Source organism: Mustela nigripes, chromosome 2 (assembly GCF_022355385.1).
Source record: "Mustela nigripes isolate SB6536 chromosome 2, MUSNIG.SB6536, whole genome shotgun sequence".
Classification (NCBI taxonomy): Eukaryota; Metazoa; Chordata; class Mammalia; order Carnivora; family Mustelidae; genus Mustela; species Mustela nigripes.
The window spans coordinates 3,987,435-4,014,051 of record NC_081558.1 but is presented as its reverse complement, the minus strand read 5'-3'; the positions used below and the strand labels follow the sequence as shown (position 1 = coordinate 4,014,051).

General features: G+C 52.6%; 1 protein-coding gene across 1 annotated transcript in view; it reads right to left on the bottom strand.

The window, feature by feature from the left end:
• CATSPERD (cation channel sperm associated auxiliary subunit delta) overlaps window positions 1-26,617 on the bottom strand; it is a 48,278-nt gene that overhangs the window by 935 nt on the left and 20,726 nt on the right. The window contains exons 10-24 of the mRNA XM_059387630.1: window positions 25,897-25,992; window positions 24,606-24,688; window positions 22,276-22,452; window positions 18,788-18,901; window positions 17,903-17,992; window positions 16,846-16,904; window positions 13,646-13,724; window positions 11,830-11,882; window positions 10,075-10,149; window positions 8,810-8,938; window positions 6,922-7,105; window positions 2,211-2,368; window positions 871-1,068; window positions 641-707; window positions 3-49 (exon numbers count right to left, since the gene is read on the bottom strand). Of these exons, the coding sequence (XP_059243613.1) occupies window positions 3-49; window positions 641-707; window positions 871-1,068; window positions 2,211-2,368; window positions 6,922-7,105; window positions 8,810-8,938; window positions 10,075-10,149; window positions 11,830-11,882; window positions 13,646-13,724; window positions 16,846-16,904; window positions 17,903-17,992; window positions 18,788-18,901; window positions 22,276-22,452; window positions 24,606-24,688; window positions 25,897-25,992 (1,609 nt within the window). The remainder of the gene's footprint in view (window positions 1-2; window positions 50-640; window positions 708-870; window positions 1,069-2,210; window positions 2,369-6,921; window positions 7,106-8,809; window positions 8,939-10,074; window positions 10,150-11,829; window positions 11,883-13,645; window positions 13,725-16,845; window positions 16,905-17,902; window positions 17,993-18,787; window positions 18,902-22,275; window positions 22,453-24,605; window positions 24,689-25,896; window positions 25,993-26,617) is intronic.

Sequence of the window (26,617 nt, the reverse complement as noted above, 5' to 3'; positions counted from 1 at the left end):
ACGGGACCACCCGAGTTCTCCCTTGGGATGAGCTGGCCGTCCATGCCACCTGGGAGTCAGAGTGAGGTGGCGGGAGGGGAGGGAACCCCCCCGGACGGCTAGGGAGAGTGCACACGGCTGCGTACGTTGTGTATACGTGCACACACGTGCATAAACACGTGCGCGTTGGTGTATACGTGCTGTGTGTGCAGGTCTGTGTATCTGTAGATGTGTAGACGCGTACACACGTGTTCATGTCCTGGGTAAACACGTGTGACTGTACACACGTTAGGGATGCACGCACACACATGTATCCACGCTACCAAACACCCGTATGTGCGTCCCTGCACACTATGCCTGTGCGCCTTGCCCAGGCACACCCGTGTACATGTGTATGCGGGCATGCCTGCGTCCATGCCATAGGCATGCGTCCATACGTGTGCGTGCACATGAAATCACGCTTCCAAACATTCCTCCGGGGACACAGCAGAGCACACACGTGCGTGTTTGTATACACGGAGGGTTTATGCCCCAGAGACGGACTCCCGGCAGTGGCTGCCTCCTCCAGACACGCCCGCGCCTCCTCGATCGGGCCACGGGGCTGCGGCTTAGGCCTTTCAGGGAACCGCCCCTCTCTCCGTGGGATGCTCCGCTCCCTCACCTCGCCCGCGTCCTGTCGAGGGTCTGGGCTGCCCCGCTCCCAGCACAGGTGCCGCAGGACAGGGGAGCTGCGACAGGACGATGGAAGGTGCCGTGGGGAGGACACAGCACGCTCCTAACACGCGGCACGAACACCGCCACCAGCCGCTTTATAGAACACTTTAAGGCCACGCGGGGCTCCCCCGGTGCACTTAGCACCTGCCTCGGAAACACGCACAGGCCTTTCGGCACCTCCTGCACAGATAAATCCAGAAGCCCTTGAACTTGAGGCCCTTCTCCGTGTGCAGCAGTTTGGGGATGGCGTAGGCCAGCCACACGGACAGCAGCATGACGGCCACGAGCGGGATGATCGTGGCCGCCGCCAGGATGACGGACAGGGGGAAGGCGCCGTGCACGTAGATGCTGAAGGTGGTCTCCAAGTGACAGTAGCTGCAAGGGGCGGGTGGAGAGAGGCCATGGGGCGCTGTCCCGTGGGGCCCTGCCCTTCGCCCCACTGAGTGTGCTAAAACCCACAGAAAGGAGTGCTGGGCCCCGGGTGCTGAGCTGGGATGCCTGGTTCCACTTCCATCCGTTTCAGCTCTTCTCCAGTCCGAGTCTGCTGTCCTCCCTCTGCTGGCAACTGTCCTGTCCTCCCCGGGGTTTCCGGCAGCCCCCTCCTCCTCCGGGGACCGGCTGTCTCCCTGACTCCATGCCCACACTCAGTCTAGAGAGGCGAACTAACCATCCGGCTCCCGAGTGGAAGCAGAGGGCGGGCGTGGTGGGGCCACAGGTGTCCACGAGGTGGGCTGCGAGCACCAGGGCGTAGCAGGCCGGGAGGGAAGGGCACCCCGGGAGACGGGACCCAGGGTAAAGGAGAACTCGCTGGACCCATGGTGCGGACAGAGGAGCGGATGGGACCAAAGGCCGTCCTGTCTCTCTCGATAGGCCACCCCGTCCCCCTGCCCGTTGGCCATCCCAGAGCTGGCCCCCCTAGATCAAGGCGCGGGGTCTCAAGGCAAGTTCTCCAGGTACTTTGGGGAGTGGAGTTCATATCCGTCTAGAGAGGACAGATGTCCCGCACGCACCCCCACAGTGGGAGATGTTGGCAACCCAGGCCAGCACACCTAGAAACCTCTTCGCACACGTGGGTAGTAAATATTGAACAACCAGCTCTAAGGGGAAAGGCTGAATTTGTAGGGTGTGCCGAATCCCATGGTGTAAATTCTCCCACGGTGGCTGATTCCAGGCAACCAAGGGAAAGGCAATTGGCTTGCGAGATCCCTGGAGATGTAAGGGTCTGCACGTGCACTCCACCCATGAGGTGGGGCTTGAGAGGGGCGTGGCCGCCCGCCACGGCTGCCCCCGCCCCCCGGGAACCCAGTGTGGGCTCTGAGTAAGAACTTACTTAGGGAGTGAACAAATGTCATCTAGAACTTCGGATGCCACTCTTCCCAGGGACAGTCTGGGTGCTGGGAACATTGATGTTTATCCAGGACCCGCCCAGGGGAGGGAGAAAAGTGTGCGACCCTCCCCAGGAGAGCCAGTCATCCCCTCCAAAGGTCCCTGGCATGGAGTGATTCACCCCTGTTCACCTGTAGTACGGATCCACGATAGAAATGTAGAAGACGTAGATCCCATTCCTCTGGTCAAAGATAACCTTGTTTGCCGTCGGGCCTCCCAGGATCTGATACGGGACGTTTGGCCATCTCAAGGGGGCTTCATTGTCGGGGTCATGGCAGCTCACATAGTTCTGGGGAGAAGGACAGAGGCATGCCCACTAGCTCCGGGGGCTGGGGAGGGCCGGGCCCGTGCCCACAGATGTACCCCCACTGCAGGCTGCACCCCACCTGCAGCACTGCTCACCCAGCACCCATGGGAGCGAGTCCAGGGCCAAATGCCTGATGGGCGGGTGGTGCATGACCTTGGAGGGACACTGTGGGTGGCTGTCCTCCTGTATCCAGGCCTTGAACCCCCGAATCTGGTGTGAATCAGATGCCTCTATTTCACGTACTCTTGGTGTTATGGCCTGACATGTTCTCCACATACACACACACACAATGAGCCCACCGCCAATGAAATGCTGGAATCCTAAGTCTTAGGGCCTCAGAATGTGACCTAATTCAGAGATGGGGTCTTTTTCAGGTGATCCAGTTAAAATGAGGTTGTTGGGGTGCCTGGGTGGCTCAGTGGGTTAAAGCCTCTGCCTTCAGCTCCGGTCATGATCTCAGGGTCCTGGGATCGAGCCCCGCATCAGGTTCTCTGCGCAGCAGGGAGCCTGCTTCCTCCTCCGTCTCTGTCTGCCTTTCTGTCTACTTGTGATTTCTGTCTGTCAAATAAATAAATAAAAATCTAAAAAAAAGAAAAGAAAAAAGTGGCCCTTAATCCAACAAGTTTCGTGTCCTTATAAAAAAGGGAAATTTGGACCCAGACATGCCTGCGGAGAACATCAGAGGCAGAAATCAGGGTGTGTGTCTACAAGCCCAAGAACGCCGGACATGACCAGGAAAACACCAGAGGCTGGGAGCCTGGAACAGATTCTCATTCACCCTTAGAAGGTACCGACCCTGGCAACACCTTGATCTCAGACTTTGGCGTCCAGAACTGGGAAAGGATCCATCTCTGGCATCAAAACTACCTGGTGTGTGGTGTTTTTGTCACAGAAGCCCTAACTCCCTGGTGCACCTGGGAAGTCTGAAGGTAGAGAGGGCACAGAGCCACCTTCCTGGGGCTTCTCACTGGCGCTACTGCCAAGCATAGCCACGGCGTCAAGAAGTGGTCAGGGGGTACCAGCAGCTTCTCGGCCCAGTCTCCAGGGCCCAGGATATTGTATGAAGGGGAAACACCCTTGAACCCAGCTGCTTGCCCTTAACCAGTACATCGTGCTGCCTCCCTGAGCAGAGTAACTTTGCCCTTCTGCGCTATTTTGGTGGACCCAGATGGGAGGGGGGGCTGGGCTTATAAAAAGCAAAGACAGAAAATGAAAAAGCAAAAAAGTCAAAGTGATGGGGAGCCCAGCGAAGGGTTGGGGCACCTGGGTGGCTCAGTGGGTTAAGCCTCTGCCTTCGGCTCAAGTCATGATCTCAGGGTCCTGGGATGGAGCCCTGCATCAGGCTCTCTGTTTGGCAGGTAGCCTGCTTCCCCTTCTCTCTCTGCCTGCCTCTCTGCCTACTTGTGATCTCTCTCTCTCTCTCTGTCAAATAAATAAAATCTTAAAAAACAAAACAAAACTGAAGGGCTCCTCTCATATGGCATCAGCAAAAACCCAGAAGACATCACGGATACACCATGGGACAGTTGCAACAGAGGGTTAATCTCTCAGCTCTAGAAAGAGCTCTTGACAAATGAGCAAAGAAAAGAAGTGAAAGTGGCTCTCAATCAGAAAAAGGCATGAAGCCCGAAGCCTGGCCTGCAGCAGAAGTCAGGCACATGGAAATGGACAAGTCCATCCTGGGGTGGTACACCTAGCTGGTGTGCTATGGAGAGAGATGCGCGGTGGGAGGCATGTGGCGCCGGCCCAGACTGCGCATGCGTGTACCTTATAACCCAGCCAGCCCTTCCCTGCCTGTAGACAGCTCCCCAGGACAAGGGACCCATGCGGGTGGATGGAAGTGAGAGACTGGATATAGCCCAAGATCATGGGTGTGGCAGCGGCTTAACAGCTTGGAAGCACCAGACTTTGGGGGTCTGGAAGCTTCCACTCTTGGAACCCCAAGCCATGCTGTAAGGGAGCCCAGGCTGCCCTGCTGGGGAGAGAAAAAGCACACAGACAGACAGCCTATCTCCTGCCTAACAGAAGCCCCACACAGGAGAGAACCTTCTCAGACCTGCCAGCTGAAGCCCCCTGCGGGGGGCCACCCCACCCATGCCGCAGGAAAGCACCCTGCTGAGTCGGGCGAGGGTTGTAATGGCCAGTTCTCCATCTTACTGCTCTTCTAGCCTTTCTGCGGGTTCGGAAGTTCTGATTAAAAACCAGAACACAAATGCAGAAGCAATGTCCATGGTGTGGATGGCCACTGGGGTGTATGTTCCCCAAACCCAGGCCTTGCCTACCTCCCCCCACAGGTCGAGGGATGGGGTGAGGGTGGACCCCTGATTTCACCTGTGCCCCAGCACCTAGCAACCCTTGGATCTCAGCCTCGTGGCTGTTAACAGCAACAGGCCCTCCCATCTGTCAGCAGCTCCCTGTGTGGTGGAACCACACAGTGCCCCACGAGGCACCCCTCCTCCGGGTCTCCCTTGGTTTCCTTGGCAGACACATCCCTAAGTTAGCACCGCAACAGGGCCGGTTCTCATACCCATGCCAGACCTCACTTGTCCGTATGTTTTGCCTCTGGCCTCCTCTGGGTCACCTCTGAGCTCCCCCAATACAACCAAGCTCTGTATTTGCCTCTGCTGCTCCCGCTTCATCCCTACGATGTCACTGGCCCCAGGGTCTGCCCAGGAGCTTCAAGCTGGAAACAAGGCAACGCTTGACTCTGCACCTCTCCTCCTACATCATCCTGTCCCTCCCCAGGCCCTACTGGTGGTGTCCCTTTTAGGCACCAAATGTGTCCCCTGCCTCCCCAGATTCATATGTTGAGACCCTAGTCCACAGTGGAATTTGGAGGTGGGTCCTCTAGGAGGTAATTAGGTTTAGATGAGGTCCTGAGGGTGAGAACTGAAAACAGGGTCTCAAAGGAGAGATTTGTATATCTGTGTTCATAGCAACATTAATTAACCAAAATGCCCAACCTCCACTGACAGGTGAATGAATGGTGTCCATCCAGCCAGTGGAGTGTTATTCAGCCTTAGAAAGGAAGGGACTCTGACACCTGCCATGATGCAGAGGGACCCCGAGGACAATGGGCTCAGTGAGAGGAGCCAGACCCAGGTCACATCCACAGGACCCCACTCCCAGGAGGTCCCCAGAGGAGTCCTGTCCACAAAGAGAGGAGACTGGGGGAGCCAGGGCTGGGGCAGGGGGTAGGGAGTCTATGCTTTGTGGGAACAGAGTTCAGTTTGGGGAGATGGAAAGTTGGTCGCAGGACAGTGGGAGTGTGCTTCATGCCCCTTAAAATTATTACAATGGTACATTTTAGGTTGTGCATATTTTACCACAATTGAAAAAATTTTTAAATCCTTAATTTTTAAAAGGGGTTTGGGGCACCTGACTGGGTCAGTCAGTACAGTATGCAACTCTTGATCTCAGGGTCGTGAGTTTGAGCCCCACGTGCGGTGTAGAGCCTACTTTATTAAAAAAAGGGGGGGCACCTGGGTGGTTCAATGGGTTAAAAAAATCCTTCAGGGGGCACCTAGGTGGCTCAGTCAGTTAAGCATCCAACTCTTGGTTTCAGCTCAGGTCTTAATCTCAGGGTTGTGAGTTCAAGCCCCACATTGGGCTCCAAGCTGAGCATGGAGTCTACTTAAAAAAAAAAAAAAAAAAGGTCTTTAGGAGTTAAAAAAAAACCTGGGTCATATAAAGACCACATGAAATGGAAAAAGGAAACTGTTTCTTAGCCTCTAAAGCTCCATTTATACTGACAGAGCTAGCTGCACCTGGTTTCGGTTGCTGAGTGGCTTATAACAAGCAGTCCATCCAGACGTGCTGAAAATGCAGGCATTCAAAATTGCCAATCACTAGGACTGATGGGGAAAAAAGTAAGGGGACCATCTCCCAAATGCACGCTACTCTGAATGACGGCACTCGCGAGAAGAATGCAATACTCCGTATGGGCACAGTCGGAAAATTACAATAAACGCGAACCACATATGGGTGGCTTTCTCTATTTAAAAAAAAGACCAGGGACGTGGTGCTTGTACAGCCTGGCGAGCGCACGGAACCGATCGTGGCAGTGAGCTGCGCGCTTTCACGGGGGTTGTAGGTGAGGTGAATTTCCCTTCAGACTGGGGGTGTGCGGGGGAGCAAACCCATCGTCCGTAAGAAAACACGTGGTCAACTCAGAAGGAGTGTGGACAGAAAGCTTCGGAGGCTCGGGGCTAAGAAAGGAAGCGCAAAAAAAAAGGAGCCAAGGTCGGGGGGCTGCGGGCGCGGGGAGCGAGCGCCACCTGTTGGCCGCGTCGCCGCCCTGCGTCCGCGCCCTTGGCCGTGACTGGGGAGCGCACACCCGCGGGTCAGCGGGCTCGCGGCGGCCCGCGCGGCAGCTCTTCCTGCTGCAGCACCGTGCGCTCGTTTCTCCGTCGTGCAACGCCCCCGCCGTGCCCCGAGCCGCCAGACGCGCACCCCTGGCCGACCAGTCCGCGCGGTCTGACCTCCGGCCCGCAGCCCGCTGCTGGGGCCTGTCTTGGAAAAGGAGTGGACGCTACCTCTCGGTCCCAGGCGAAGGGCCCCCTGTCGCTCGCGGTCTCCATGATGGTGGTCCAGTTCTGCGGCTGGGCCTTGCAGAGCGCCGTCTGGGCTGTCAGGGAGTAGGTGTACGTGAACAGTCCGTGCACCTCCAGCAGGACGAACTCTGTCTCGATGACCTCCTGGAACTTGCCTTCCCGCCACCTGGGACACAGGCGCAGGGCCGGGCTGAGGGGGGATGCGGCGGCCCCCGGGTGTGATGAGCCCATGCTGGGGGCGGCAGGGAAGGCGGTGCTCCCCTCCCCCCAAGCCTCCCCAGGCTGCCACTTTGCGGAGGGAAGCAGCGGCAGGTGGGACAGGGGAGGGCGGGCCGTTTCCCGCTGCGCCTCTCTGCCTCTTAGCTGAAGTCTAGAGCCAAAAACCACCACTTGTAAAGAAATAGATTGATTAGATCATAAGTAAACACACACACACACACACCCCTTCAGGCCTGTCCTCTGACACTTTTCGGAGGCCATCTGCCAACATTCCAAAGGGATATCTTTAGGGCTGTTGATTGGGGTTGTTCTGAAACTCATTTGGGGCACACCGTCTGGGATCTCCTGGCAGGTGGGAGCTCCGGCCCTTCCCCTGGCTGGTCGCATTCCTTGATCTTTACCGTATGGGGGCTTGTGTCCCCCCACGTGGCGGCCCAGAGTTTGGGGATCGATCCCGCATGCCCGGCCCCACAGTCTTGCCAGTGTGTGGGATTAGGGCCACGGGGAGCAGAGACGTGGTGTCCGAATGACCCCGCCTCTTTTCAAGGGTAAGCCGGTTTCTGCTGTCGGGAAGTCAGCAGCAGACCAGACTATTGAGTCTGACGGTCTGCGGGGCACGGAGCTGTGCCCAGGCCGGCACATGCCTTGTATAAGTCAATTACCATTAAGTAAAATGGAATAGCCAGTTCCTGGAGTGCCCTGGCCACACTTGGGAGTGCTCGGGAGCCACATGTGTACTGACTGCAGACAGGGCTGCACGGAAGGATGGAGAACTTCCACTGGGCAGCGCTGGGCTGGGGCAGCAGTGAGGTAGCTCCCTCCCAGGGCAGTGTGGTTCTGGTCTCCCCGGGCCGGGGCTCCAGGGGCCCCACGGGCTGCTCGACCTCCCACGACAGTGTGGAAGCTACGCGCGGTGGGGTGTGCAGGGGCTGTGATGAGGAAAGGCAGCAGAGTCCTCAGAAGGGGGAGTGACGTGAGAGCCATGGGCTAAGTCGTGTCCCCCCAGACTCCCACGTGGCAGCCCTAGCTCCCCATGTGACTGTGTTTGGATGTGGGGCCTTTAAAGGGGTGGTTGAGTATGACCAAGGTCATAAGGGTGGGCCCCAATCTCGGGAGGAGAGGGGAAGCATGGCTGTCTTTGCTCCCTCCACCACCTGAGGACACAGGCAGAGGTGGCCGCCTGTACACCAAGGAGGGAACCTCGGCGAACCCAGCCGTGCCGCCCTGTGACCTTGGACCTCCAGCCTCCTGGACTGTGAGAAAACCAGCGCCCATCATTTAAGTCCTAGTGGGTGGTAAGACATTGCAGGAAGAGGGGGCGCCTGGGTGGTTCAGTCGCTTGGGTGTCCAACTCCTGGTTTCGACTCAGGTCAGGATAGATCAGGAGACCAAGCCCGCATGGAGTCCCCTGGAGCTTCTCGCTCCTCTGCCCCTCCCCCCACTCGTGTGCTTGCTCTCTCTCTAATAAATAAATAAATCTTAAAAGAAAAAAAAAAAAAGACATTGCAGGGAGAGGGCATAGCAAGGGCGGGGCCTAGGGGTGCACTGGGGGTCCAGGCTGTACAGAGAGGAGTGGGGAGGCCGGTGGGGGGGGAGGAGGGAGCGCTGGGGGACGTAGCGGGCGGATTGGAGGGCCCCCCTGGGGTCTTACAGTTCCACCACGGGCTTCCAGGGGTTGTTCCAGTAGACGAGGCTGGGGCAGCCCAGCTTCTCATACTCGTACTGTACCACCAGGTCCTCAAGGGCCTTCTGCCCCTGGAAGTTGGGGTCGTAGGCATCCCTAGGCAGAGACAGGTGGGGAGGCAGCAGAGGGCCATTCAGAGCCATGGACCGAACGACCCCAGGAACCCTGCGGCAGTTAACGTCTCGGGCCCCCTTGGCCGGGGCGGCAAACCCAAAGCCCAGCAGACGGCGGTTGGACTGGAACGTCAACAGTTCCCTATGCCCACAGCCTCCCCCATCAGACTGTGGACCTGCCAAACCTGTGCACTGATGGGAACTGACTCCTTAAACTCTCCCTCTCTCTGTCGGTCTCTGTTTCTGTCCCTCTCTCTGTCTCTCATGGTCTCTTATCTTTCTACGTGTGTCCTGTTTACCTGTCTTTCCTGAGGTCCCGCCACACGCACCCCTCAGTGCCCCCACGAGGTCTGACTGTGGGCTTCCTGGTCAGCAAGCCCAGCAGCGCCAGGACAGGCCTCGGCCGTGAGTGCGGACAGGGGCCTGACCCCTGGCTCGTGTCTGAGGGGCTGTGGTGTGTAAAGCACACGCGTGTCTTCCCGTGCTGGGGGTCGGGGGCTCTCTGTGCCCGGGGGCCAGGCAGGGCCAAGGTCGGCCCCATGCTCTCTCAATGGCACTCAGGACCAGCCATGCCATACAGAGGGTCACCCTGGCCCTCACCCCCTCCCGCCTCGGCTGACGGGGTCTGGCCACCCCGCTTGCTCAGGTGAGCCAGTGCCCAGGCTCCAGGAGCACGTAGGAGGCTGCCAAGATGGCAGCGGGGTGGCCCCATAGCTGGGGGGACCTGGGCTGCGGGTCCTGACACATCGTGCCGGCTCCGGCAGACCCGCACCTCCCCTACCAGTCTGCTTCCCGCCTCAGATTCCCTATAGTCCAGATATCAGTCTAAAAATGATTTCCAGGGCGCCTGGGTGGTTCAGTGGGTTCAAGCCTCTGTCTTCGGCTCAGGTCGTGATCCCAGAGTCCTGGGATCGAGCCCCGCGTCGAGCTCTCTGCTCAGTGGGGAGCCTGCTTCCCTTCCTCTCTCTGCCTGCCTTTTTGCCTACTTGTGATCTCTGTCTGTCAAATAAATAAATAAAATTTAAAAATATATAAAAAAATAAAAATGATTTCCAATTAGCCTTTGGGGCTAGGGGGCAGTCATGGGAAGGAGGGCGTGAACGGAAATCTCGGGCTCACCGCTCAATGACGTAGCTGTAATTGTCCTGAAGGCCCACGGGGTCGAGGATGTTGTTCTGACAGGCTGAGATTTCGCTGTGAGCGACAGAAGATAGTGAGAAGTTCCACGTACCACCGAAAGGATCGTGAATTCTTCCCTGGGACACGTACAGCCCGGCTGGTTTCATTTTTGAGTCCTTTCTTACTTCCAGGCTCAGTCTGCATCTTCCCTGCCCAGAGTCTCCAAGGAGCCCGAGTTCATGTGGGAGAATGATTATCCGAGCCCCAGACCTAGGCGCTGGGTGTCCTGACTCTTGAGACAATCATTTCCTGGATTTTCTTTGTAGCATTGATCCGGGCATGCCTCCGTAGGCAACACGGTTTCTTTCTGCCTGATTTGGGGTTTTAAAGACTAGAATCACGTTGTGTGTGTTCTGTTGTGCTTTCTGTTCCATGTTTCTACAACCCCGTCCAGGCACTTCTGCCTTGACGGTTTGTGTGGCTGGGACAGTCCGTTCATCCAACCACTGTACCTGTTTGTCCATCCTCCTGTTAAGGGATTCGAGCTGGCTTGCTTCCAGCTAGAAGTTATTAGGAATAATACTGCTCAGAACATTCTGGCACCCTGGCCAGTGCTCACGTGCATGACTGGAGTTGCGGGGTCAAATGACGTGCTTTCTAAAGCACCTGAAAAACGTACCTACCCACCCACAAAGTTGGTGCGTTCTGGAGGATACCTGGGGCTCCCCGTGCTGACCAGCCCTTGCTACTGGCCATGCTCTGTGAATTTCACCACGCTGGTGAGTGAATTTGGCCTCTAAGAAAATTTTCTTTTTCTTTTCCCTATTAAGTGAGGTTGGCCACCCTTTCAGTGCTTTTACCAAGCATATGGATTTCTACTTTTTCTTTTTCAGAAGTGCCTGTTCAAGACTTTCGCCCCTTTTTAAAAATTTTGTCTTTTTTAAAATGATTAATTTGTAGGAATTCTTTATAAAGCCTGGATACAAGCCTTTGTTGGTTCCACATGGGACAAATATCTTCCTACTCTGTTTATGGCAGAAGCTATTTGTATATTGTTTAAAAAATATTCCCTGTATACATGTCCTAACTACACAATTTATTGATTCAACAAAATGTTTCCATTTGCGGGAAACGTGGTAAAATCATCACCTGAGTTTATCATTGCCCTCGAGCAGTGGAGAGCTGAAGCCAGCCTCGACTAGCTCCTGAGAGCCAAGTGTTAAATCTTCTGGAATTTTGTGGGCCAGGAGAAGCTGGAAATCGACAGGGTGGGCATATTCACATCACAGGAATTGGCACGTGCTTAGACTTGGGGCCTCCCCCTCCACCCAGAACCAATTGTTATACATTTATCAGCACACCACTGCCTGAGGGGGGAAAAGTATGGCAATTTGGCCAATCTTCTGGCTTTTTTTATTTTTAAAATTGGATTCTCATGGCTGCATTCCCTGGGGGGTAACTATGGATACTGAAGGCAAAGTTCTGCAAAATTTCAGCAACCAATTAAAACCCAAAACCCCAAGCAATTTTCATCAAAATGAGGAATTCAGGGACTCGTAAAAGAAAGAGAACATGCAAAGGATTAGAGAAGAGGGGAAAAAATGTAAATATCACCAAATTGATAAAGGAGGGGAGGCCACTGTGCCAGAAGACCAACTTAAACCATTAGTATTCATTATTTGACTATTTGCTATGGAAATGTTAAATATACACAAAAGTGGATAGGACCATGTCACCCGACTTCAACACACTTACTTCTGAATGACGATCTTTTTTTCCTGGTCACAACCCACTGAAATGAACGCCGTCTGTGGAGGAGAGAGGCGGACACGCTGACCTGGATCGGTGAGGGCCACTGATGGCCCAGCAACAGCAAACACTCACACCCAGGGGAGAATGGACATGATGAGCACAGATCCTGACACTGTGACCCAGGCTCCTGGGACTCACTGGAGCCAGGCTTGGCTGTTGGAGCTTTCAAGCCCTAAGACCCTCCCAGAGCCTAAGTGCCCCCCACCACTTAGCTCCAACCAGAAACCAATTTATAAATGCAGGATAATACTTGGCATATAGAAGGCTGGGGAGAAGAATGAATGAATGAATGAATGAACCAACTAATGAATGAGTGGATGGGCTTCAATAAACAAACAGGAGAAAAGAGGAAAAAGGTATTTGTGCTTCTCAAAAAGCTAAGATGGGCTTCTCAAACTGGGGTACGGTGTTACCCTCAGAGATGTAAAAGGGAGTCTAAAAGCATATTAAGACAAACTTTATATTAAGTTTTTATATTATTGCCTTTATATTAAAACAAACATGGATTGGGGCGTCTGGGTAGCTCAGTGGGTTAAGCCTCTGCCTTCACCTCAGGCCATGATCTCAGGGTCCTGGGATCGAGCCCCGCATCAGGCTCTCTGCTCAGTGGGGAGCCTGCTTCCCCCCACTTTCTCTACCTGCCTCTCTGCCTACTTGTGATCTCTGTCTGTCAAATAAATAAATAAAATCTTTAAAAAACAAACAAACAAACATGGATTTATCAAGGAACAGAATGCAAGGTTTATATCAGTTTTACAAAAATTGTGGTATAGAATATATATAACATAAAATTCGCCATCTTTTTTAAATTTTTTTAAGATTTTATCCATCCATTTGACAGAGAGAGAGAGCACAATCAGGGAAAACAACAGGCAGAGGGAGAGGGAGAAGCAGGTTTCCCACGGACCAGGGAGCCCGATGTAGGAGCTCAATTCCAGGACCCGTGACTTAAGCAGACACTCAGCCAACTGAGCCACCTAGGCACCCCTAAAATTCACCATCTTAGCCATTTCGAAGGGCAAATCACAGTGGCATCAAGTACACCCATCCTCCTCCAGAACTTTCCATCTCCCCACATGGAGACTCTTTCCCCACAAAGGATGGACTCCCCACCCCCTGCCCCAACCCTGGCTCCCATGGTCTCTTCTCTGTGTGGATGGGACTCCTCTGGGGACCTTCTGGGAGTGGGGTCCTGCAGGATGTGTCCTTCTGGGTCTGGCTTCTCTCACTGAGCCCAGTGTCCTTGAGGTCTATGTTGTAGCAGGTGTCAGGATGTCCTTCCTTTCTAAGGCTGAATTCCAGTGTGAGGATGGGCCCCCATCTGTTTATTGATTCACACACAGGTAGACATTTGGGTTGCTTCCACCTTTTGACTACTATGAAAATGTCACTATGAATACTTGTGCATGGGTTTCTGTGTGGATGTATGTTGTTTTCTGTTCTCTTGGAGCACCAAAGAGTGCTGTTATCAGAGTTGGTGACTCTTGTTCTGGGGATGTCCAAAAAGGAAAGAGACTATCCATGCACCTGCTCCAAGGATGGTGAATCATGAGGGGGTGCCCTGGGGAATGCTGTCAGGGGGAAAGGGAGTGACCCCGGCAACTGGGACAGGATTACCTCCATTTTCAGATTCCATCTGAGCATGGGCTTAGCCAGCCCCTCAAGGGAAAGATAGAGGAGGTCCAGGTGCCGTGCCCACCCCTTACCACTGCCATCATTCTTAATACTACCAACAAAGAATATGGAACAAAAATTTTACCAGCGGCTTGAGGTCCACACACGAAATTTCCTTGTTGGCTACGTCCAGAGTGATGGTAGATCCTGTGGGTCTCTTTATGCTGCAAGGCAATGGGATTGTGTGGTATTGCACACCTATGTCACACATAGGGTCAGTGTTAAAAATAATCACTGACTCATCAATTTATTTATGCATGCATGCATCCATCATCCATCCATCATCCATCCATCCATCCATCCATCCATTTGTCCATCTGTCCACCCATCCGTCTACCCATCATCCATCTATCCATCCTTCCATCCCTCCATTTGTCCATCTGTCCATCCATCCATCTACTCATCCATCTGCTCAGCCATTTGTTCCAGGATAGAGACAGAGAACCTTTGCTATTATATGGCGGCCCCACCCTCCCTTGAGTTTCTACCTCTTCTTGAGTCAGTTTTGTTCATTTACATATGATAACCTATTGAAAACATCTGAATTCCAATTTCATTATCCCCGAGCTACATCCATGTTTTCTTGTTCTGTTTTTTCGCTGAGGTGTAAGCGAAATACAATACCATATTTGTTCCAGGTCTATGACATAGTTATCTGAGGCTTATATACATTGCAAAATCACCGTAATAATCCTCGTTACCATCTGTCGCCATACAAAGTCAGCGCATTCTTATTGACCATATTCCCCTGATGGACATTATAGCGCCGTGACTTGTTTATTTCATAACTGCTAGTTTGTACCTCTTGACCCTGTTCACCTGTTTTGCCTACTCTCTATCCCCCTTTCCTCTGGTAACCATCAGTCTTTTCTCTGCATCTAGGAGTCTGGTTTTGTTTTGTTTGTTTGTTCATTTGTTTTGGGTTTTTTGGGATTCCACGTGTAAGTGAAATCATATGGTATTTGTCTCTCTCTGCCTTTTTTCACTCAGCACAATGCCCTCAAGATCCATCCATGTCGTCACAAATGGCAAGAGTCCACTCCTCTGATGGCCGCGTGATATGCCATTGTACACATACACTCCATCTTCTTTATCCATTCTTCTATAGATGGATACTTATGTCGCTTCCATAATTTGGTTACTGTGAATAATGCTGCTATAAACATAGGGGTGCATGATCTTTTCAAATTAGTGTTTTTGTTTTCTTCAAATAAATATCCAGAAGTGGAATTACTGGATTGTATGGTGGGTCTATGTTTAACTTTTGGGCAAAACTCCCTATTGTCTTCTGGACTGGCTGCATCAGTTTGCATTCCCACCAACGGAGCAAGAGGCTCCCCCTTTCTCCACATCCTCGCCAATATCTGTTGTTTGCTGTGTTGTTGATTTTAGCCATTCCAACAGTGTGAGGCAGTATCTCGTAGTTTTGATTTATATTTCCCTGAGGATCAGTGACGTTGAGCATGTTTTCATGTACTATTGGCCATATAGATGGGGAAGTGTCTATTCAAATCTTCTGTCCGTTTTTTAATCGGACTGTTGCTGTTGCTATTGGGTTGTGTGTGTTCTTTACATATTGTGGAGATCAGCCTCAGTATCTTCTCCCAGTCAGCAGGTCGCCTTTTCACTTTGTTGATGGTTTCCTTCGCTATGAAGGAGCTTTTTAGTTTGAGGAAGTCCCCCCACCCCCAACTATTTTTTTCATGGGTTCTGTGTCCATACTTTTCATTTTCTATTCCCAATGTTCATTTCGCTTCCTCCTCCTTTGTCAGGATCATGGGGTCTCATCTAGTGTACTGGTCTTCTGAAGAACCAGCCTTGTGTCTCATTGTGACTTGATACTGTTCTTTGGCCTCTATTTAATACATTTCAGGGGCACCTGGGTGGCTCAGTGGGTTAAGCCTCTGCCTTCAGCTCAGGTCATGGTCTCAGGGTCCTGGGATTGAGCCCTGCATCAGCCTCTCTGCTCAGCAGGGAGCCTGCTTCCCCCTCTCTCTGCCTGCCTCTCTGCCTACTTGTGATCTCTCTCTCTGTCAAATAAATAAATAAAATCTTTTTTTTTTTAAAAAGAATACATTTCAGATTGTATCACTGTTAATTCCCTTCTTTTTGTGGTTCCCCTAGTTCTTTAAGTTAAATATTTAGTTCGTGCATTCTTAGTCCATCTTCTCCCTTAATAATAAAAGTGTCAGGGCACTCATTTTCCTCTGAGTACTTTAGGTGTGTTCCATGGATTCTAAGATTCAAGGATTATCTAGAAAAGTGTCTCTTAATTTCCAAGAAAAGGGTTTTTGTTGTTGTTGTTATTACTGGTTTTACTTCTCTGGCTGTTCAGTTCTAGTTTTGTTGGATTAAAGTCTGAGCATGTGGTCTGAAAAATCTCTCCTGGGAGGTCTGGTGGATATTTCTAATGGCCAAGTACATATAAAAAATGAGTGATTTTAAAACAAATTCACCATAAGTGTGGGAGAGAAGAACATGCATTTTATACGAATAACATACAACATACTTTTCTTTTTAACTTTCTATTTACATTTTTCAACTTCGCTCAGGTAAAACTGATAAATAAATTGTAAGACCGTTAAGGTATATAATGTAATTATTTGGTATCTGTGCATTTTGTGGAAGGATCCCCCCCCAACATACCCATCACCTCACATATTTACCTTTGTTTGGGGGTAGTGGTGAGAATATTTAAGTTCTACTTAAATTATACTATACAGTGGTACAAAATTCTAGATCTAGAATTAAAACTTTTTCAACTACATACTCTGGGGACCTCCTGGGAATGGAATCCTGCAAGACGTGTCCTTCCAGGAGTGGATTGCTTTACTGGGCAACTTGAGTGTCCTCAAGGTTTGTCCACATCGTGGCAGGTGTCTGGATGTCCCTCCTTTCTAAGGCTCAGTGATGTCCTGTTGTGTGGATGGTGCCATTGTGCTGATGCAATCCTCTGTCTGCGGACACAGGGCTGGCTTCCATGTTTTGGGGACTATAAATCACGCTACTGTGAACACTGGTGTGCAAGCATCTGTTTGAGTCCCTGCTTTTCGTTCTTCCTGGTGTAGACCCAGAAATGGGATTGCTGAATCATATAGTAATTTTAGGTTTAATTTTTTGAGGAACCCACCACTTAGAAACTGTTTTCAATTATTCTGGTCTTACTGTCCTTGGAGGGAGGGAGTCTGGATCTTGGCCCCGGGGTTCCCAGTTCCCGTTAAGGGAACCGCTTAGATAGCCTGGGCCACCCCTTCCCCACTCCGGTCTAGGTGATCGACCACATACCTGGAGGTGAAATTGGGGTCGGCTCTGCCCCAGTGGTGCTGCTGCTTCAGGGAAATGTTCTGTGGAATCAAGGGTAAAAGGGTGAGTGACAGCCTGGAGCCGCGCACAGTCAGGGATCGGGGGAGGTCGAGGTAGGACGGGGCCCTGGGAGGAGGAGCCTGGAGAGCATCCAGCCCTCTCCTGATTCTTTTTTTTTTTTTTTAAGATTTTATTTATTTGACAGAGAGAGATCACAAGTAGGCAGAGAGGCAGGCAGAGAGAGTGGGGGAAGCAGGCTCCCCGCTGAGCAGAGAGCCCGATGCGGGGCTCGATCCCAGGACCCTGAGCCAGAGGCAGAGGCTTTAACCCACTGAGCCACCAAGGCGTCCCAGCCCTCCCCTGTTTCTAATTGTACCACTGGTGAAAGACTTCTAGAAGCTCATGGAAATGAACACCCCAAGCCCCTGCATTTCCTTGCTGCCTTTGTCTGGAGGACCTGTAGTGAGGGGTGACTGTCTCCCCTCTTCTTTAGAAGGTGGCAAGGACTGGTCCAAAGGCTCTGTTGTGGTGGACTGATGCCCTGCCCTTGTCCCCTGGCAACCTCCCAACCCCCTCCCCCCCCCTCCCCTCCGGCCAGGCTTCTGGCATCAAGCACAAAGCCCGTAGTGCGACCAGGAGGCCTGGCTTGCCCTGTGGATCCTCCAGACCCCTATTTGGCTAAGCCTCTCCTGGTCCCCCAGGTCACCTCCATCCTGATGCCTTGGTTTACCCAACCACCCACATTTCCCCAGGGCTGTATTAGGCTCCCTGCCATGGCCTCTGAGCTTATCCCCGTGAACCTTAAAGACCTCACTTGTCCTGGGAGACTGCTGCCTGCCTGCGGGGAGGGGCCCGGCTGTGTCCTCTCCAAATTCCCCAGCCCCTTACCCCGCTGTGTGCTGAGTATGAGGAGGGAAAGGAGGGAGGAAGGTCAGGCTGAGGAGTGCCTTAAGGTGGCCGGAGTGGGCTGGGTGCCCATAAGGCTGTGCCCTTCCTCACGTGCACCTGCGGCTGGGGTGGGGTCGGGGGCGCAGCTCACCATCCTGTGTTTGGTGTTCCCGTCGTAAGTGTAGCCGTCCTCATAGATGATGGCCTGCAGGTCCAGGGAGTGGGGGTTGCTTACCATTGCCTGGCAGGGGCCGGAGAGGAGAAGCACACACAGATGTTCTGGGCTAGAGGCACAAAGGGGTGCCACTGGTGGGGGGGAGCGGGTCTCGTCCACACGGATCCTCGTGCACCTTCCCACCAAAAACCAAGCTTGCTCTGCCAAAGCGGGTGCCCCTCTGATTCCCGAATGTGCTGCACTTCAACTACTCCCCAGCTGTGGCCACACAGAGACACGGCTGTGTCTCTGCAGACAGCTCAGAGCTGCAGATCCCTGACCCATCCCGGGTTCCTGGAGAGACCCAGAGGCCTGACCTGCACAGGAGGAGCTGGGAAGGAGAGCCCGAGATAAGAGCCGGAGCCAGCCTGGTGTCCCCTGCTAGGCACTGCTCCCGGCTGGCTGGACGTCGTCCCGTGACCTTGCATTAATCACCCCGCCCCCACCGTTTTCAGCTCTGTTACTTGTACCGGGGGTTCTAGGCTTGGCCATTTGGGCTTCAGGTCCGGGGAGACCCACTGTCTCTGGAGCACCTCCCGCTGCCTGAGGGAAGGCATGAGTCAGGCTCCGGCCAGACTAAGAGGAAGAGGAGCTTTTGGGAAGCTCACGGCAGCCCCAGAGAAGGGTGGAGAACCAGGCGCACAGGTCCCGGGAGAGGAAGCCAGACAGGCAGAGGGTCATTGAGGAGCAGGACAGGGCATGTCTAAGAAGAAGCATCCTGAGCAAGGTCTCCCCCTGGGATCCCAGGGGACTCTGAAAGCCTGGGACCCTGGGGAGCACCCCATCTCAGAAGCGCCCACCAAACTCGGGAGGTGGCCTTACCAGCGGGATCAGGGACTTGCCGGGCCGCGGGATCATCAGGGCGGTCAGCTCCAATTTGCTGTTCATGTCAATGGTGTACATTTTGCTGTCAAATTCTCCTTCCAAAAGTTCCACCTGGGCAGAAACGCCAAACAAATCCATGAATTAAACCAAACTCCTGTTCCCAAAAGCAGAACGGACAAGCAGGTGGGTGGCCCTCAGTGGTCTCCACCAGGGATGGAACTTTCCACTCTGTCACTTATGCCAGTGTCTTCCCGGCTAGATCCTGCAGCCCCCTGAAGACCCTCGAGGTCCACCCCATCACCTCACCGCAGGGCCTCCTCTCTGCAGAAGTGCCCCCCGCCAACACCTGACTTTTTCCACCATCGCTTTCTTGCTACGTGTGCATCCCTAGGTGATGCGACTTAGTCCTGCCCATTTTCAAACGTTGTTCTCTCGAAGGCTCCTTCAATCCCCAGGCCCCCCGCCTCGTCCCTTTCTTTTTGTTTCTATGCAGCTTTGAAGCGCCCAGGAAGCTGGACCTGTAGATTCCCACGGTCCGGATTTTCCTGGCACAGGTAGGCATGTTGCTTTGTGCTCAGAGTTTCTGGCAGATCGGAGGCTGGATCCGTTGGGTTTGGGTTGGATCGCGCTGGCAAGACTCAGTGGGTGGTTGATCCTCCATCAGCAGCGCCTGGGGCTGGCTGCCACCCTTTATGATGTTGGGGTTGCTGCCAGACCACATGCTATCATTTCGTCTGCACACATTTGCCGGGGGAGTTTTACAGACTCTCTCCCACTTCGACTTTTCGCCGGCCCATTGGAACCGTTGGAAGGGAAAATGGGATGAAGGCTCGCATCTTGCCTTTTATTTCCCCCATGTTCAAGGGAAAAGATTGGCTTCCTGCTGTCCTAGCAACGCAGCCAGCCAATGAGATGCTTCTTGGAGAAGCGGCTGATTCCCCGTCTGGGGTGGAGAAAAGGCCAAGAGAACCTGGGACTTCCTGTCCTTGCTACGGGACTGTTGAAGTGGATCCTATCTCCCGGCTAATACGGTGCTTGCCAGGCTTCTCCACTACCAAGGGGCTACTCCTCCTTTCCAGACTGTTGCCTGTGGGCTCATGACAGAGACCAGTCCAGCCTCAGGCGGGGGGTGGTGGTGGTGGTGGTTAAACTCCTCTAGGAGGGAGTGCATGCAAGCACATCACTCAGAGTTCTTCTGTCGCGGGCGTGTGTCTCTGCTCCTTTCTTGACTCAGTCACTTATTTATAGCCCTGTGGACTCAAATTATCCAACTAATTGCCCCAGCTTTCTCTTTTTAAATTAAATTAAATTTACTTATTTGACGCAGAGAAAGCATAAGCAGGCAAAGTAGTAGGCAGAAGGAGAGGGAGAAGCAGGCTGCCCACTGAGCAGGGAGCCCCATGTGGGGCTCAATCCCTGGACCCTGGGATCATGACCTGAGCCAAAGGGAGTGGCTTAACCCACTAAGCCACCCAGGCGCCCCTGAAATGACTGTTTTAAAGAGGTATCTCCTCCCATATTTACTGCAGCTCCGTGTCAAGACATGAAATCAACCTAAATGTCCATGAATGGATGAATGGGTTAAAATTTGTGATATGGGAGCGTTTGGGTGGTTCAGTGGGTTAAAACCTCTGCTTTTAGCTCAGGTCACGATCCCAGGGTCCTGGTCCTGGGATCGAGCCCCACATCGGACTCTGCTCGACTCTGCTCGGCGGGGAGCCTGCTCCACCCCCACCCCTCGCCTGCCTCTCTGCCTACTTGTGATCTCTGTCAAATAAATAAATAAAATCTTTTTAAAAAAAATAAATAAAATTTGTGAAATGGGGATGCCTAGGTGGCTCCTTCCATTAAGCATTTGCCTTTGGCTCAGGTCATGATCTCAGGGTCCTGGGATGGAGCCCCGCATCGGGCTCTCAACTTGGTGGGGAGCCTGCTCCCCCCCCCCCCCTCTCTGCCTGCCTCTCCACCTTCTTGTGATCTCTCTCTCCATGTCAAATAAATAAATAAAATCTTTTAAAAACGAAACGAAAAAATTAAACTCATAGATACTGAGAAAAGATTGGCGCTTGCCAGGGGTGGTGGACAGAGATGGGCAAAATGGGTGAAGTTGTTCAAAAAGCTACAAGGGTTCGGTTGGGAGATGTCACACCCAGCGCAGCGACGGCAGGTAACAGCCCTGCACTGCGCGGGGGGGAAGTGCCAAGAGAGGAGACCCTGAACGTGCTCATCACCGGAAAAAAGCAATGTGTGATTGCGTCCTGGGGACAGTTTAAACATTCAAAGTGAAAGAAATGGTGTTCTCCTGCACTTCTGACCCACGGGATTGCCAGGGTCTGCGGGAGGGGCCCCGAGATGCTACCGTGCTACTTCTGTCCCGCGGCTGGTCTCCTCCCCAGGGTATGCGCATCCCCTTCCGCAGACCGGTCCTTGGCTCATCCTTGGGCAGATGGCCTGGTGGACTGACGTCATTGTTATCTGAAGGTGTGGACTCTGATGGGCTCACCTCCAGCCCTGCGATTGGCGCGGAAGTGGGCCTGTCATCTCCCCTAAGCCAATGAGATGCGGGAGACACTCGAGGGGGCGGGGATTTCTCACGGCATCTGCAGAGCGCGGATGAGAGGCCCTGTCTCTTGCCTGGGGGATACTGCGAGGCTGCCCGTCTGCACCCGCCAGCTCGATGCCGCGGCGTGAGAACCCAGGGCTTCCAGAGGCATCTAGATGATTCTTCAGGGTGAAGCAGGGAACATCCCCGCAGGCAGGTGGACAGATGGACAGGAGACGCCTCCTTGCTGGCCTGATCCGAGGTGCCGAAATCAAGCCTCGCCCGAGGTCTTCCCCCATCAGACCTTCTGGCTGCACCGGGCAACAGTTGCTTTTGGAGTAACTCCCATTCGATTGGGACTTTCTGTTACTCGCAGAACGACGAGTCAAAATTGATGCATCCATGTTTCCATAGTTGTAGAATTTCCCCCCCCCGCTTTGAGCGAGGGTCAAGGCTGACCCCAGGGCTAGGTGGAAGCCTTGAGCCCAATCGAATCTCCCTCTCCAGAGCTCTCCAGGTCAGATTCCGGAGAACACTGACTGTAACTTTGCTGGAGGAGGAAGCCCCCCCCCCCCAAGCACATCATTTGCTTTACCCTCTTCCAAACCATTGTTAAGGGTTGGCCGGCTTCCTTGTTACAAAGAGTGTCTACTAACGTGATGTATGTTTCTATCCGAAACAAGGGGCATGAAACCCACATGAGGCGAGGGCACGAGCCTTTGGGGGCAGTGGTGGCTGGCTGCCAGATTCAGTGGTTTAGGTGAAATGCAGGAATAAGTGCCTGTCCCGTCCCCTGTTTTCCCCCAGCAACACCCATCGGAGCTATACGGTGTGGTTACCAACCACAAATGCCCAGCTCTGGCTCTGTGAGGTTTGCTATTTTTTTTTTTTTTTTTTAGAAAGAGTGCCCAGAACATTGATCCAAACAGCAATGATCACATACTTTGCAAACGTCGACTTCGAATTGGGGATCCATGAGAATCGCCTGGATGTTCACAGAACACTTCTGGAAATCGAAAGCTGGAAACATCAAATCGGGGATTGGGGTCAGTATTTCTACTCTCCCCACATCAGTGAACATCAGGGCTGCGTCCTGGGTGCAGATGTTTTGGCCTGCAAACTAAGAGGAAAGCGATTTCAGGAATCAGGTCATTCTAAGTCGTTTTTGAGGATGCCAATTTTATCTTACGTTTCAGGTTTAAAGAAGGCAGATCAAACAAACAGAAAGAAAATCATCGGCACACTTTGTGGAAATACCTGCTCTCCAGCTTTATTCATTCCTTGGTGATAAATAACGGGAACTTTGTCTTTCCTCAGCAGAGGGGGTGGGCAGGAACTAAGTCTAGACTTATGCACAGGTCCTGGATGGCTCTGGAGAGTCAGGACGAAGGCTACAGACCCTCACCCAGAAAACGCCCTGGGGTCAGGGTGAAGGCTTCAAGGAGACGGCCCTATATTCCTTGTCCTATCCTATGCCGATGTCAGGCAGCCTTCTAGAACTATAGTGTTTGCAGCTCAAGCAGCAAAGGACCAAAGTAGGGATCATCACACTTAAGGACTTTTCTGGCTCAGCTGCTGATGAGCTAAGGGGCCTGAGGAAAGAGGAAAACTTCAGTTTTTCCTCCCTTGTAGAAGTTGAATGCTATGCTCTCCTTCCTGGGGTTTTGTGAGAATGAAATAGAAACAGATAGGCATGACGTCTAAGGCAGTATGAAATGACCTCTGCCTGCCACCACTTCCTACCTCTCTGTGCCTCTGTTTTCCAGTCTGTCCAATGGAGACCATATAAGGCTCTACTTCTTTTCTCTCTGGCTTGTTTTTTTTGTTAAGTTTATTTATTTATTTATTTATTTTAGCCCCTCCCCCTGGGGGCTCAATGATCCTGAGATCAAGAGTCACATGCTCTCCGACTGAGCCAGTCAGGTCCCCCTAAAGCTCCACTTCTTAAGATGCTGGTTGGGATTGGGTTGCCTGGGTGTCTCAGTTGGTTGGGCCTCTGCCTTCGGCTCAGGTCATGGTCCTGGGATCCTGGGATCTGGTCTCGAGTCGGGATCCTTACTCTGTGGGAAACCTGCCTCTTCCTCTGCCTGCCCTTCCCCATGCTTGTGCTCTCTCTCTGACAAATAAATAAATAAAATCTTAAAAAAAAAAAAAAGATGAGGGCGCCTGGGTGGCTCAGTGGGTTGAGCCGCTGCCTTCGGCTCAGGTCGTGATCTCAGGATCCTGGGATCGAGTCCCGCATCGGGCTCTCTGCTCAGCGGGGAGCCTGTTTCCCTCTCTCTCTCTCTGCCTGCCTCTCTGTCTACTGTGAACTCTCTCTGTCAAATAAATAAATAAAATCTTTAAAAAAAAAAAAAAAAAAAAAAGAAGATGGGGTTGCCTGGGTGGCTCAGTGGGTTAAGCCTCTGCCTTCGGCTCAGGTCATGATCTCAGGGTCCTGGGATCAAGCCCCACATGGGGCTCTCTGCTCAGTGGGGAGCCTGCTTCCCCCTCTTTCTCTGCCTGCCTCTCTGCCTGCTTATGAGCTCGCTCTCTGTCAAATAAACAAATAAAATCTTAAAAAAAAATGATGATTGGGATCAAATGAGGGAGCAAGTGGAAAAGGCTCAGACCAGCACCTGCCACATTCCCAGGGCGCAACAGGTTTTAGCTGCTGTCGTGATTTTCACAACCAGTAAAATCACTATTAATGTTAAATTTTTTCAATATTAATGTTAATTCAATATTAATTAAATTATTACTTTTATTGAAGTACTACGATTGTTTCAATAACTAGAGTGATTTCTAACCTTCAGAAAAAGGACAGAAGTTTGAGACTAGCCAGGTGCGTGGCTGGCTCAGTGGGTTAACCATCTGACTCTTGATTTCCGCTCAGGTCATGATCTCAGGGTTGTGAGATCAAGTCTTGCTTTGGGCTCTACTTTGAGTGTGGAACCTACTTAAGATTCTCTCTTCCCGGGTGCCAGGGTGGCTCAGTCACTGGGCACCTGCCTTCGGCTCAGGTCATGATCCCAGGGTCCTGGGATTGAGCCCCGCATCGGGCTCCCTGCTCAGCAGGAGGCCTGCTTCTCCCTCTCCCACTCCCCCTGCTTGTGTTCCCTCTCTGTTTCTCTCTCTCTGTCAAATAAATAAATAAAATCTTTTAAAAATTTTTCTCTTCCCCTCTCTCTGCCCCCGGCCCCCACCACCTGCTTGCTCTCTAAAAAAAAAAAAAGTTTGAGAACAATTTATTTCCTCACTGACGGGTAACAACACTACTTTGATTTTACCTACTTTGATTAGAGAACTTGACAGGATTCCCAAGCTGCCGTAATACAAACTGTTCTCCTGGGTTAAAACTGCCAGTTCATTTTCATCTAGGAAAGACCAACAAGATGGAGCGAAATTGAAATGAGGTTGTTTCAATGGACAAAAATACAAAAAATAGAAGAAGTTTATTATAATTTTTTTAAGAGACAGAGAGTGAGCGGGCGTGGGGGCAGGGAGAAAGAGGGAGAGAGAGAATCCCAAGCAGGCTCCACGCTCAGCATGGAGCCCAAAGCAGGGCTCCATCTCATGACCCTGAGATCACGACACAAGCTGAAATCAAGAGTCAGACGCTTAAGCAACTAAGCCACCCAGGTGCCCCAAGGGACTTCAACTGTACTTGGAATATACTTTTTAAAAAATCCTTTAAAGGACCATGCACTACTGGTTTAATTATAAGAGCATTTTATATCACGGATTTCTGGAACTCTAAGTTAACTGTGAACAGCTGCAGGGACACAGACAGTAGGATGTTATGGGATGATCAGCAAACAGGGGAGACACTGACTTAGCCCCCAAGTGACCCCCCCCCAGTGTGTCCCACTCTCTGCCTCTAAGTTTGCATTCGGGAGCTGTGTGAGGAGAAACACTAGTCAGGCGAAGCTCATCTTTGGGGATAGCAGCGGGACAACAATGGAGCAGCAAAGAAATCCTGAGATGCTATTTGTGATGGCTTGAAATGGGGCCCTTCCAAAAAAGGTGTGTAGCAGTCCTAACTCCCAGGACCTCAGAATGTGACTGTATTTGGAGATCGGGTCTTTAAAGAGGTGCTAAGTTAAAACGAGGCCATCGGGGTAGGTCCGAATCCAGGAGGACTTGTGTCCTTGTAAAAAGGGGAGGAATTTGGACACACCGCGCACAAAGGGAACGCAGTGTGGAGACACGGGGTGGGGGGCGGGGTGCAGCTATCTATAAGCCAAGGAGACAGACCTGGGGCAGATCCTTCCCTGGAGCCTAGGCCCAGAGCGTGGCCCTGCTGACCCTTGATTTCAGGACCGTCTGTCGTTCTACGGCCCTTAGTGCAAGGGCATTGGCTGCAGCGGCCCCAGGAATCCAACACCCCATCCTCATTCTACCTCACGGTGCAAGAGGACAGAAGTTTGTGCCGGCAATCGTTCTCGAATATGCGATAATCATGTCTGGGTTTGGGTTTAGGTTGGTCTGGTTTGGTTTTGTCTGGACGGGGTCTAGTGGGTCAGTGGTTAGCAAGCCCGGGAGAAGGCACTTCTAGAAAACTACCCATAGGCAAGGCACGCACTGGCAGCAACGCTGTGGATGGTGACGTTGGCTTCAGAAATGGATGAATACAAGGTGTTCGGTCCTTCTCGCACATGGACAGGGTAGACGAGCTGACCTGTGAGACGACAGAGCGGAGTCACGAGGAAAGGGACCCCCCCCCCCCCACTGCTGAAATGCAGAGCGATTCCGCCGCCTGCCCAGTCCTTGGTGAGGGACTCAAATGATACCTGGTGGGGGAAAGCACAGCACCGGGGCGCGGGGCAGAAGGTGCCTGGGTTCCAGAAAACCAACCCCATGTGCCCCCGTGGGACAGGAACGCGGCACATTGGCTGCAGAGCTCACGAGAAAGGCTGTCTCACTGCGGGAGGCGTGGACGTCATGGAATGCCTTTCACTGTATGGGTAACATATGTAAGGAAGGAGAGCTTGTCGAACTCTCCAAACGGACAGGCCAGCCCTGAGCCCTTCTCTTGCTTGGGGGTAGGGGGGTGGGAGAGGGCGGGGGAGTAGGGGGCGGTCGATGGTGTTCAGGAAGCCTGGCTGGTGCTCAGACTGGGTGGTCTTGCAGACACACCTGTGCCCAGGGGTCCCCGACAGTACCCCTTTCCTCCTGGGTGAGGGGGGCTGCCTTCTGCTTCCTGTCTCGTGCTTGCTGGAGGACATGGCTGGGATTCCTCTGCTTGGCCAGCGGGAGGAGCTGTGCTGTTTCCGAGTTCTCTCTGGCCAGGGGAAGTCCAAGTG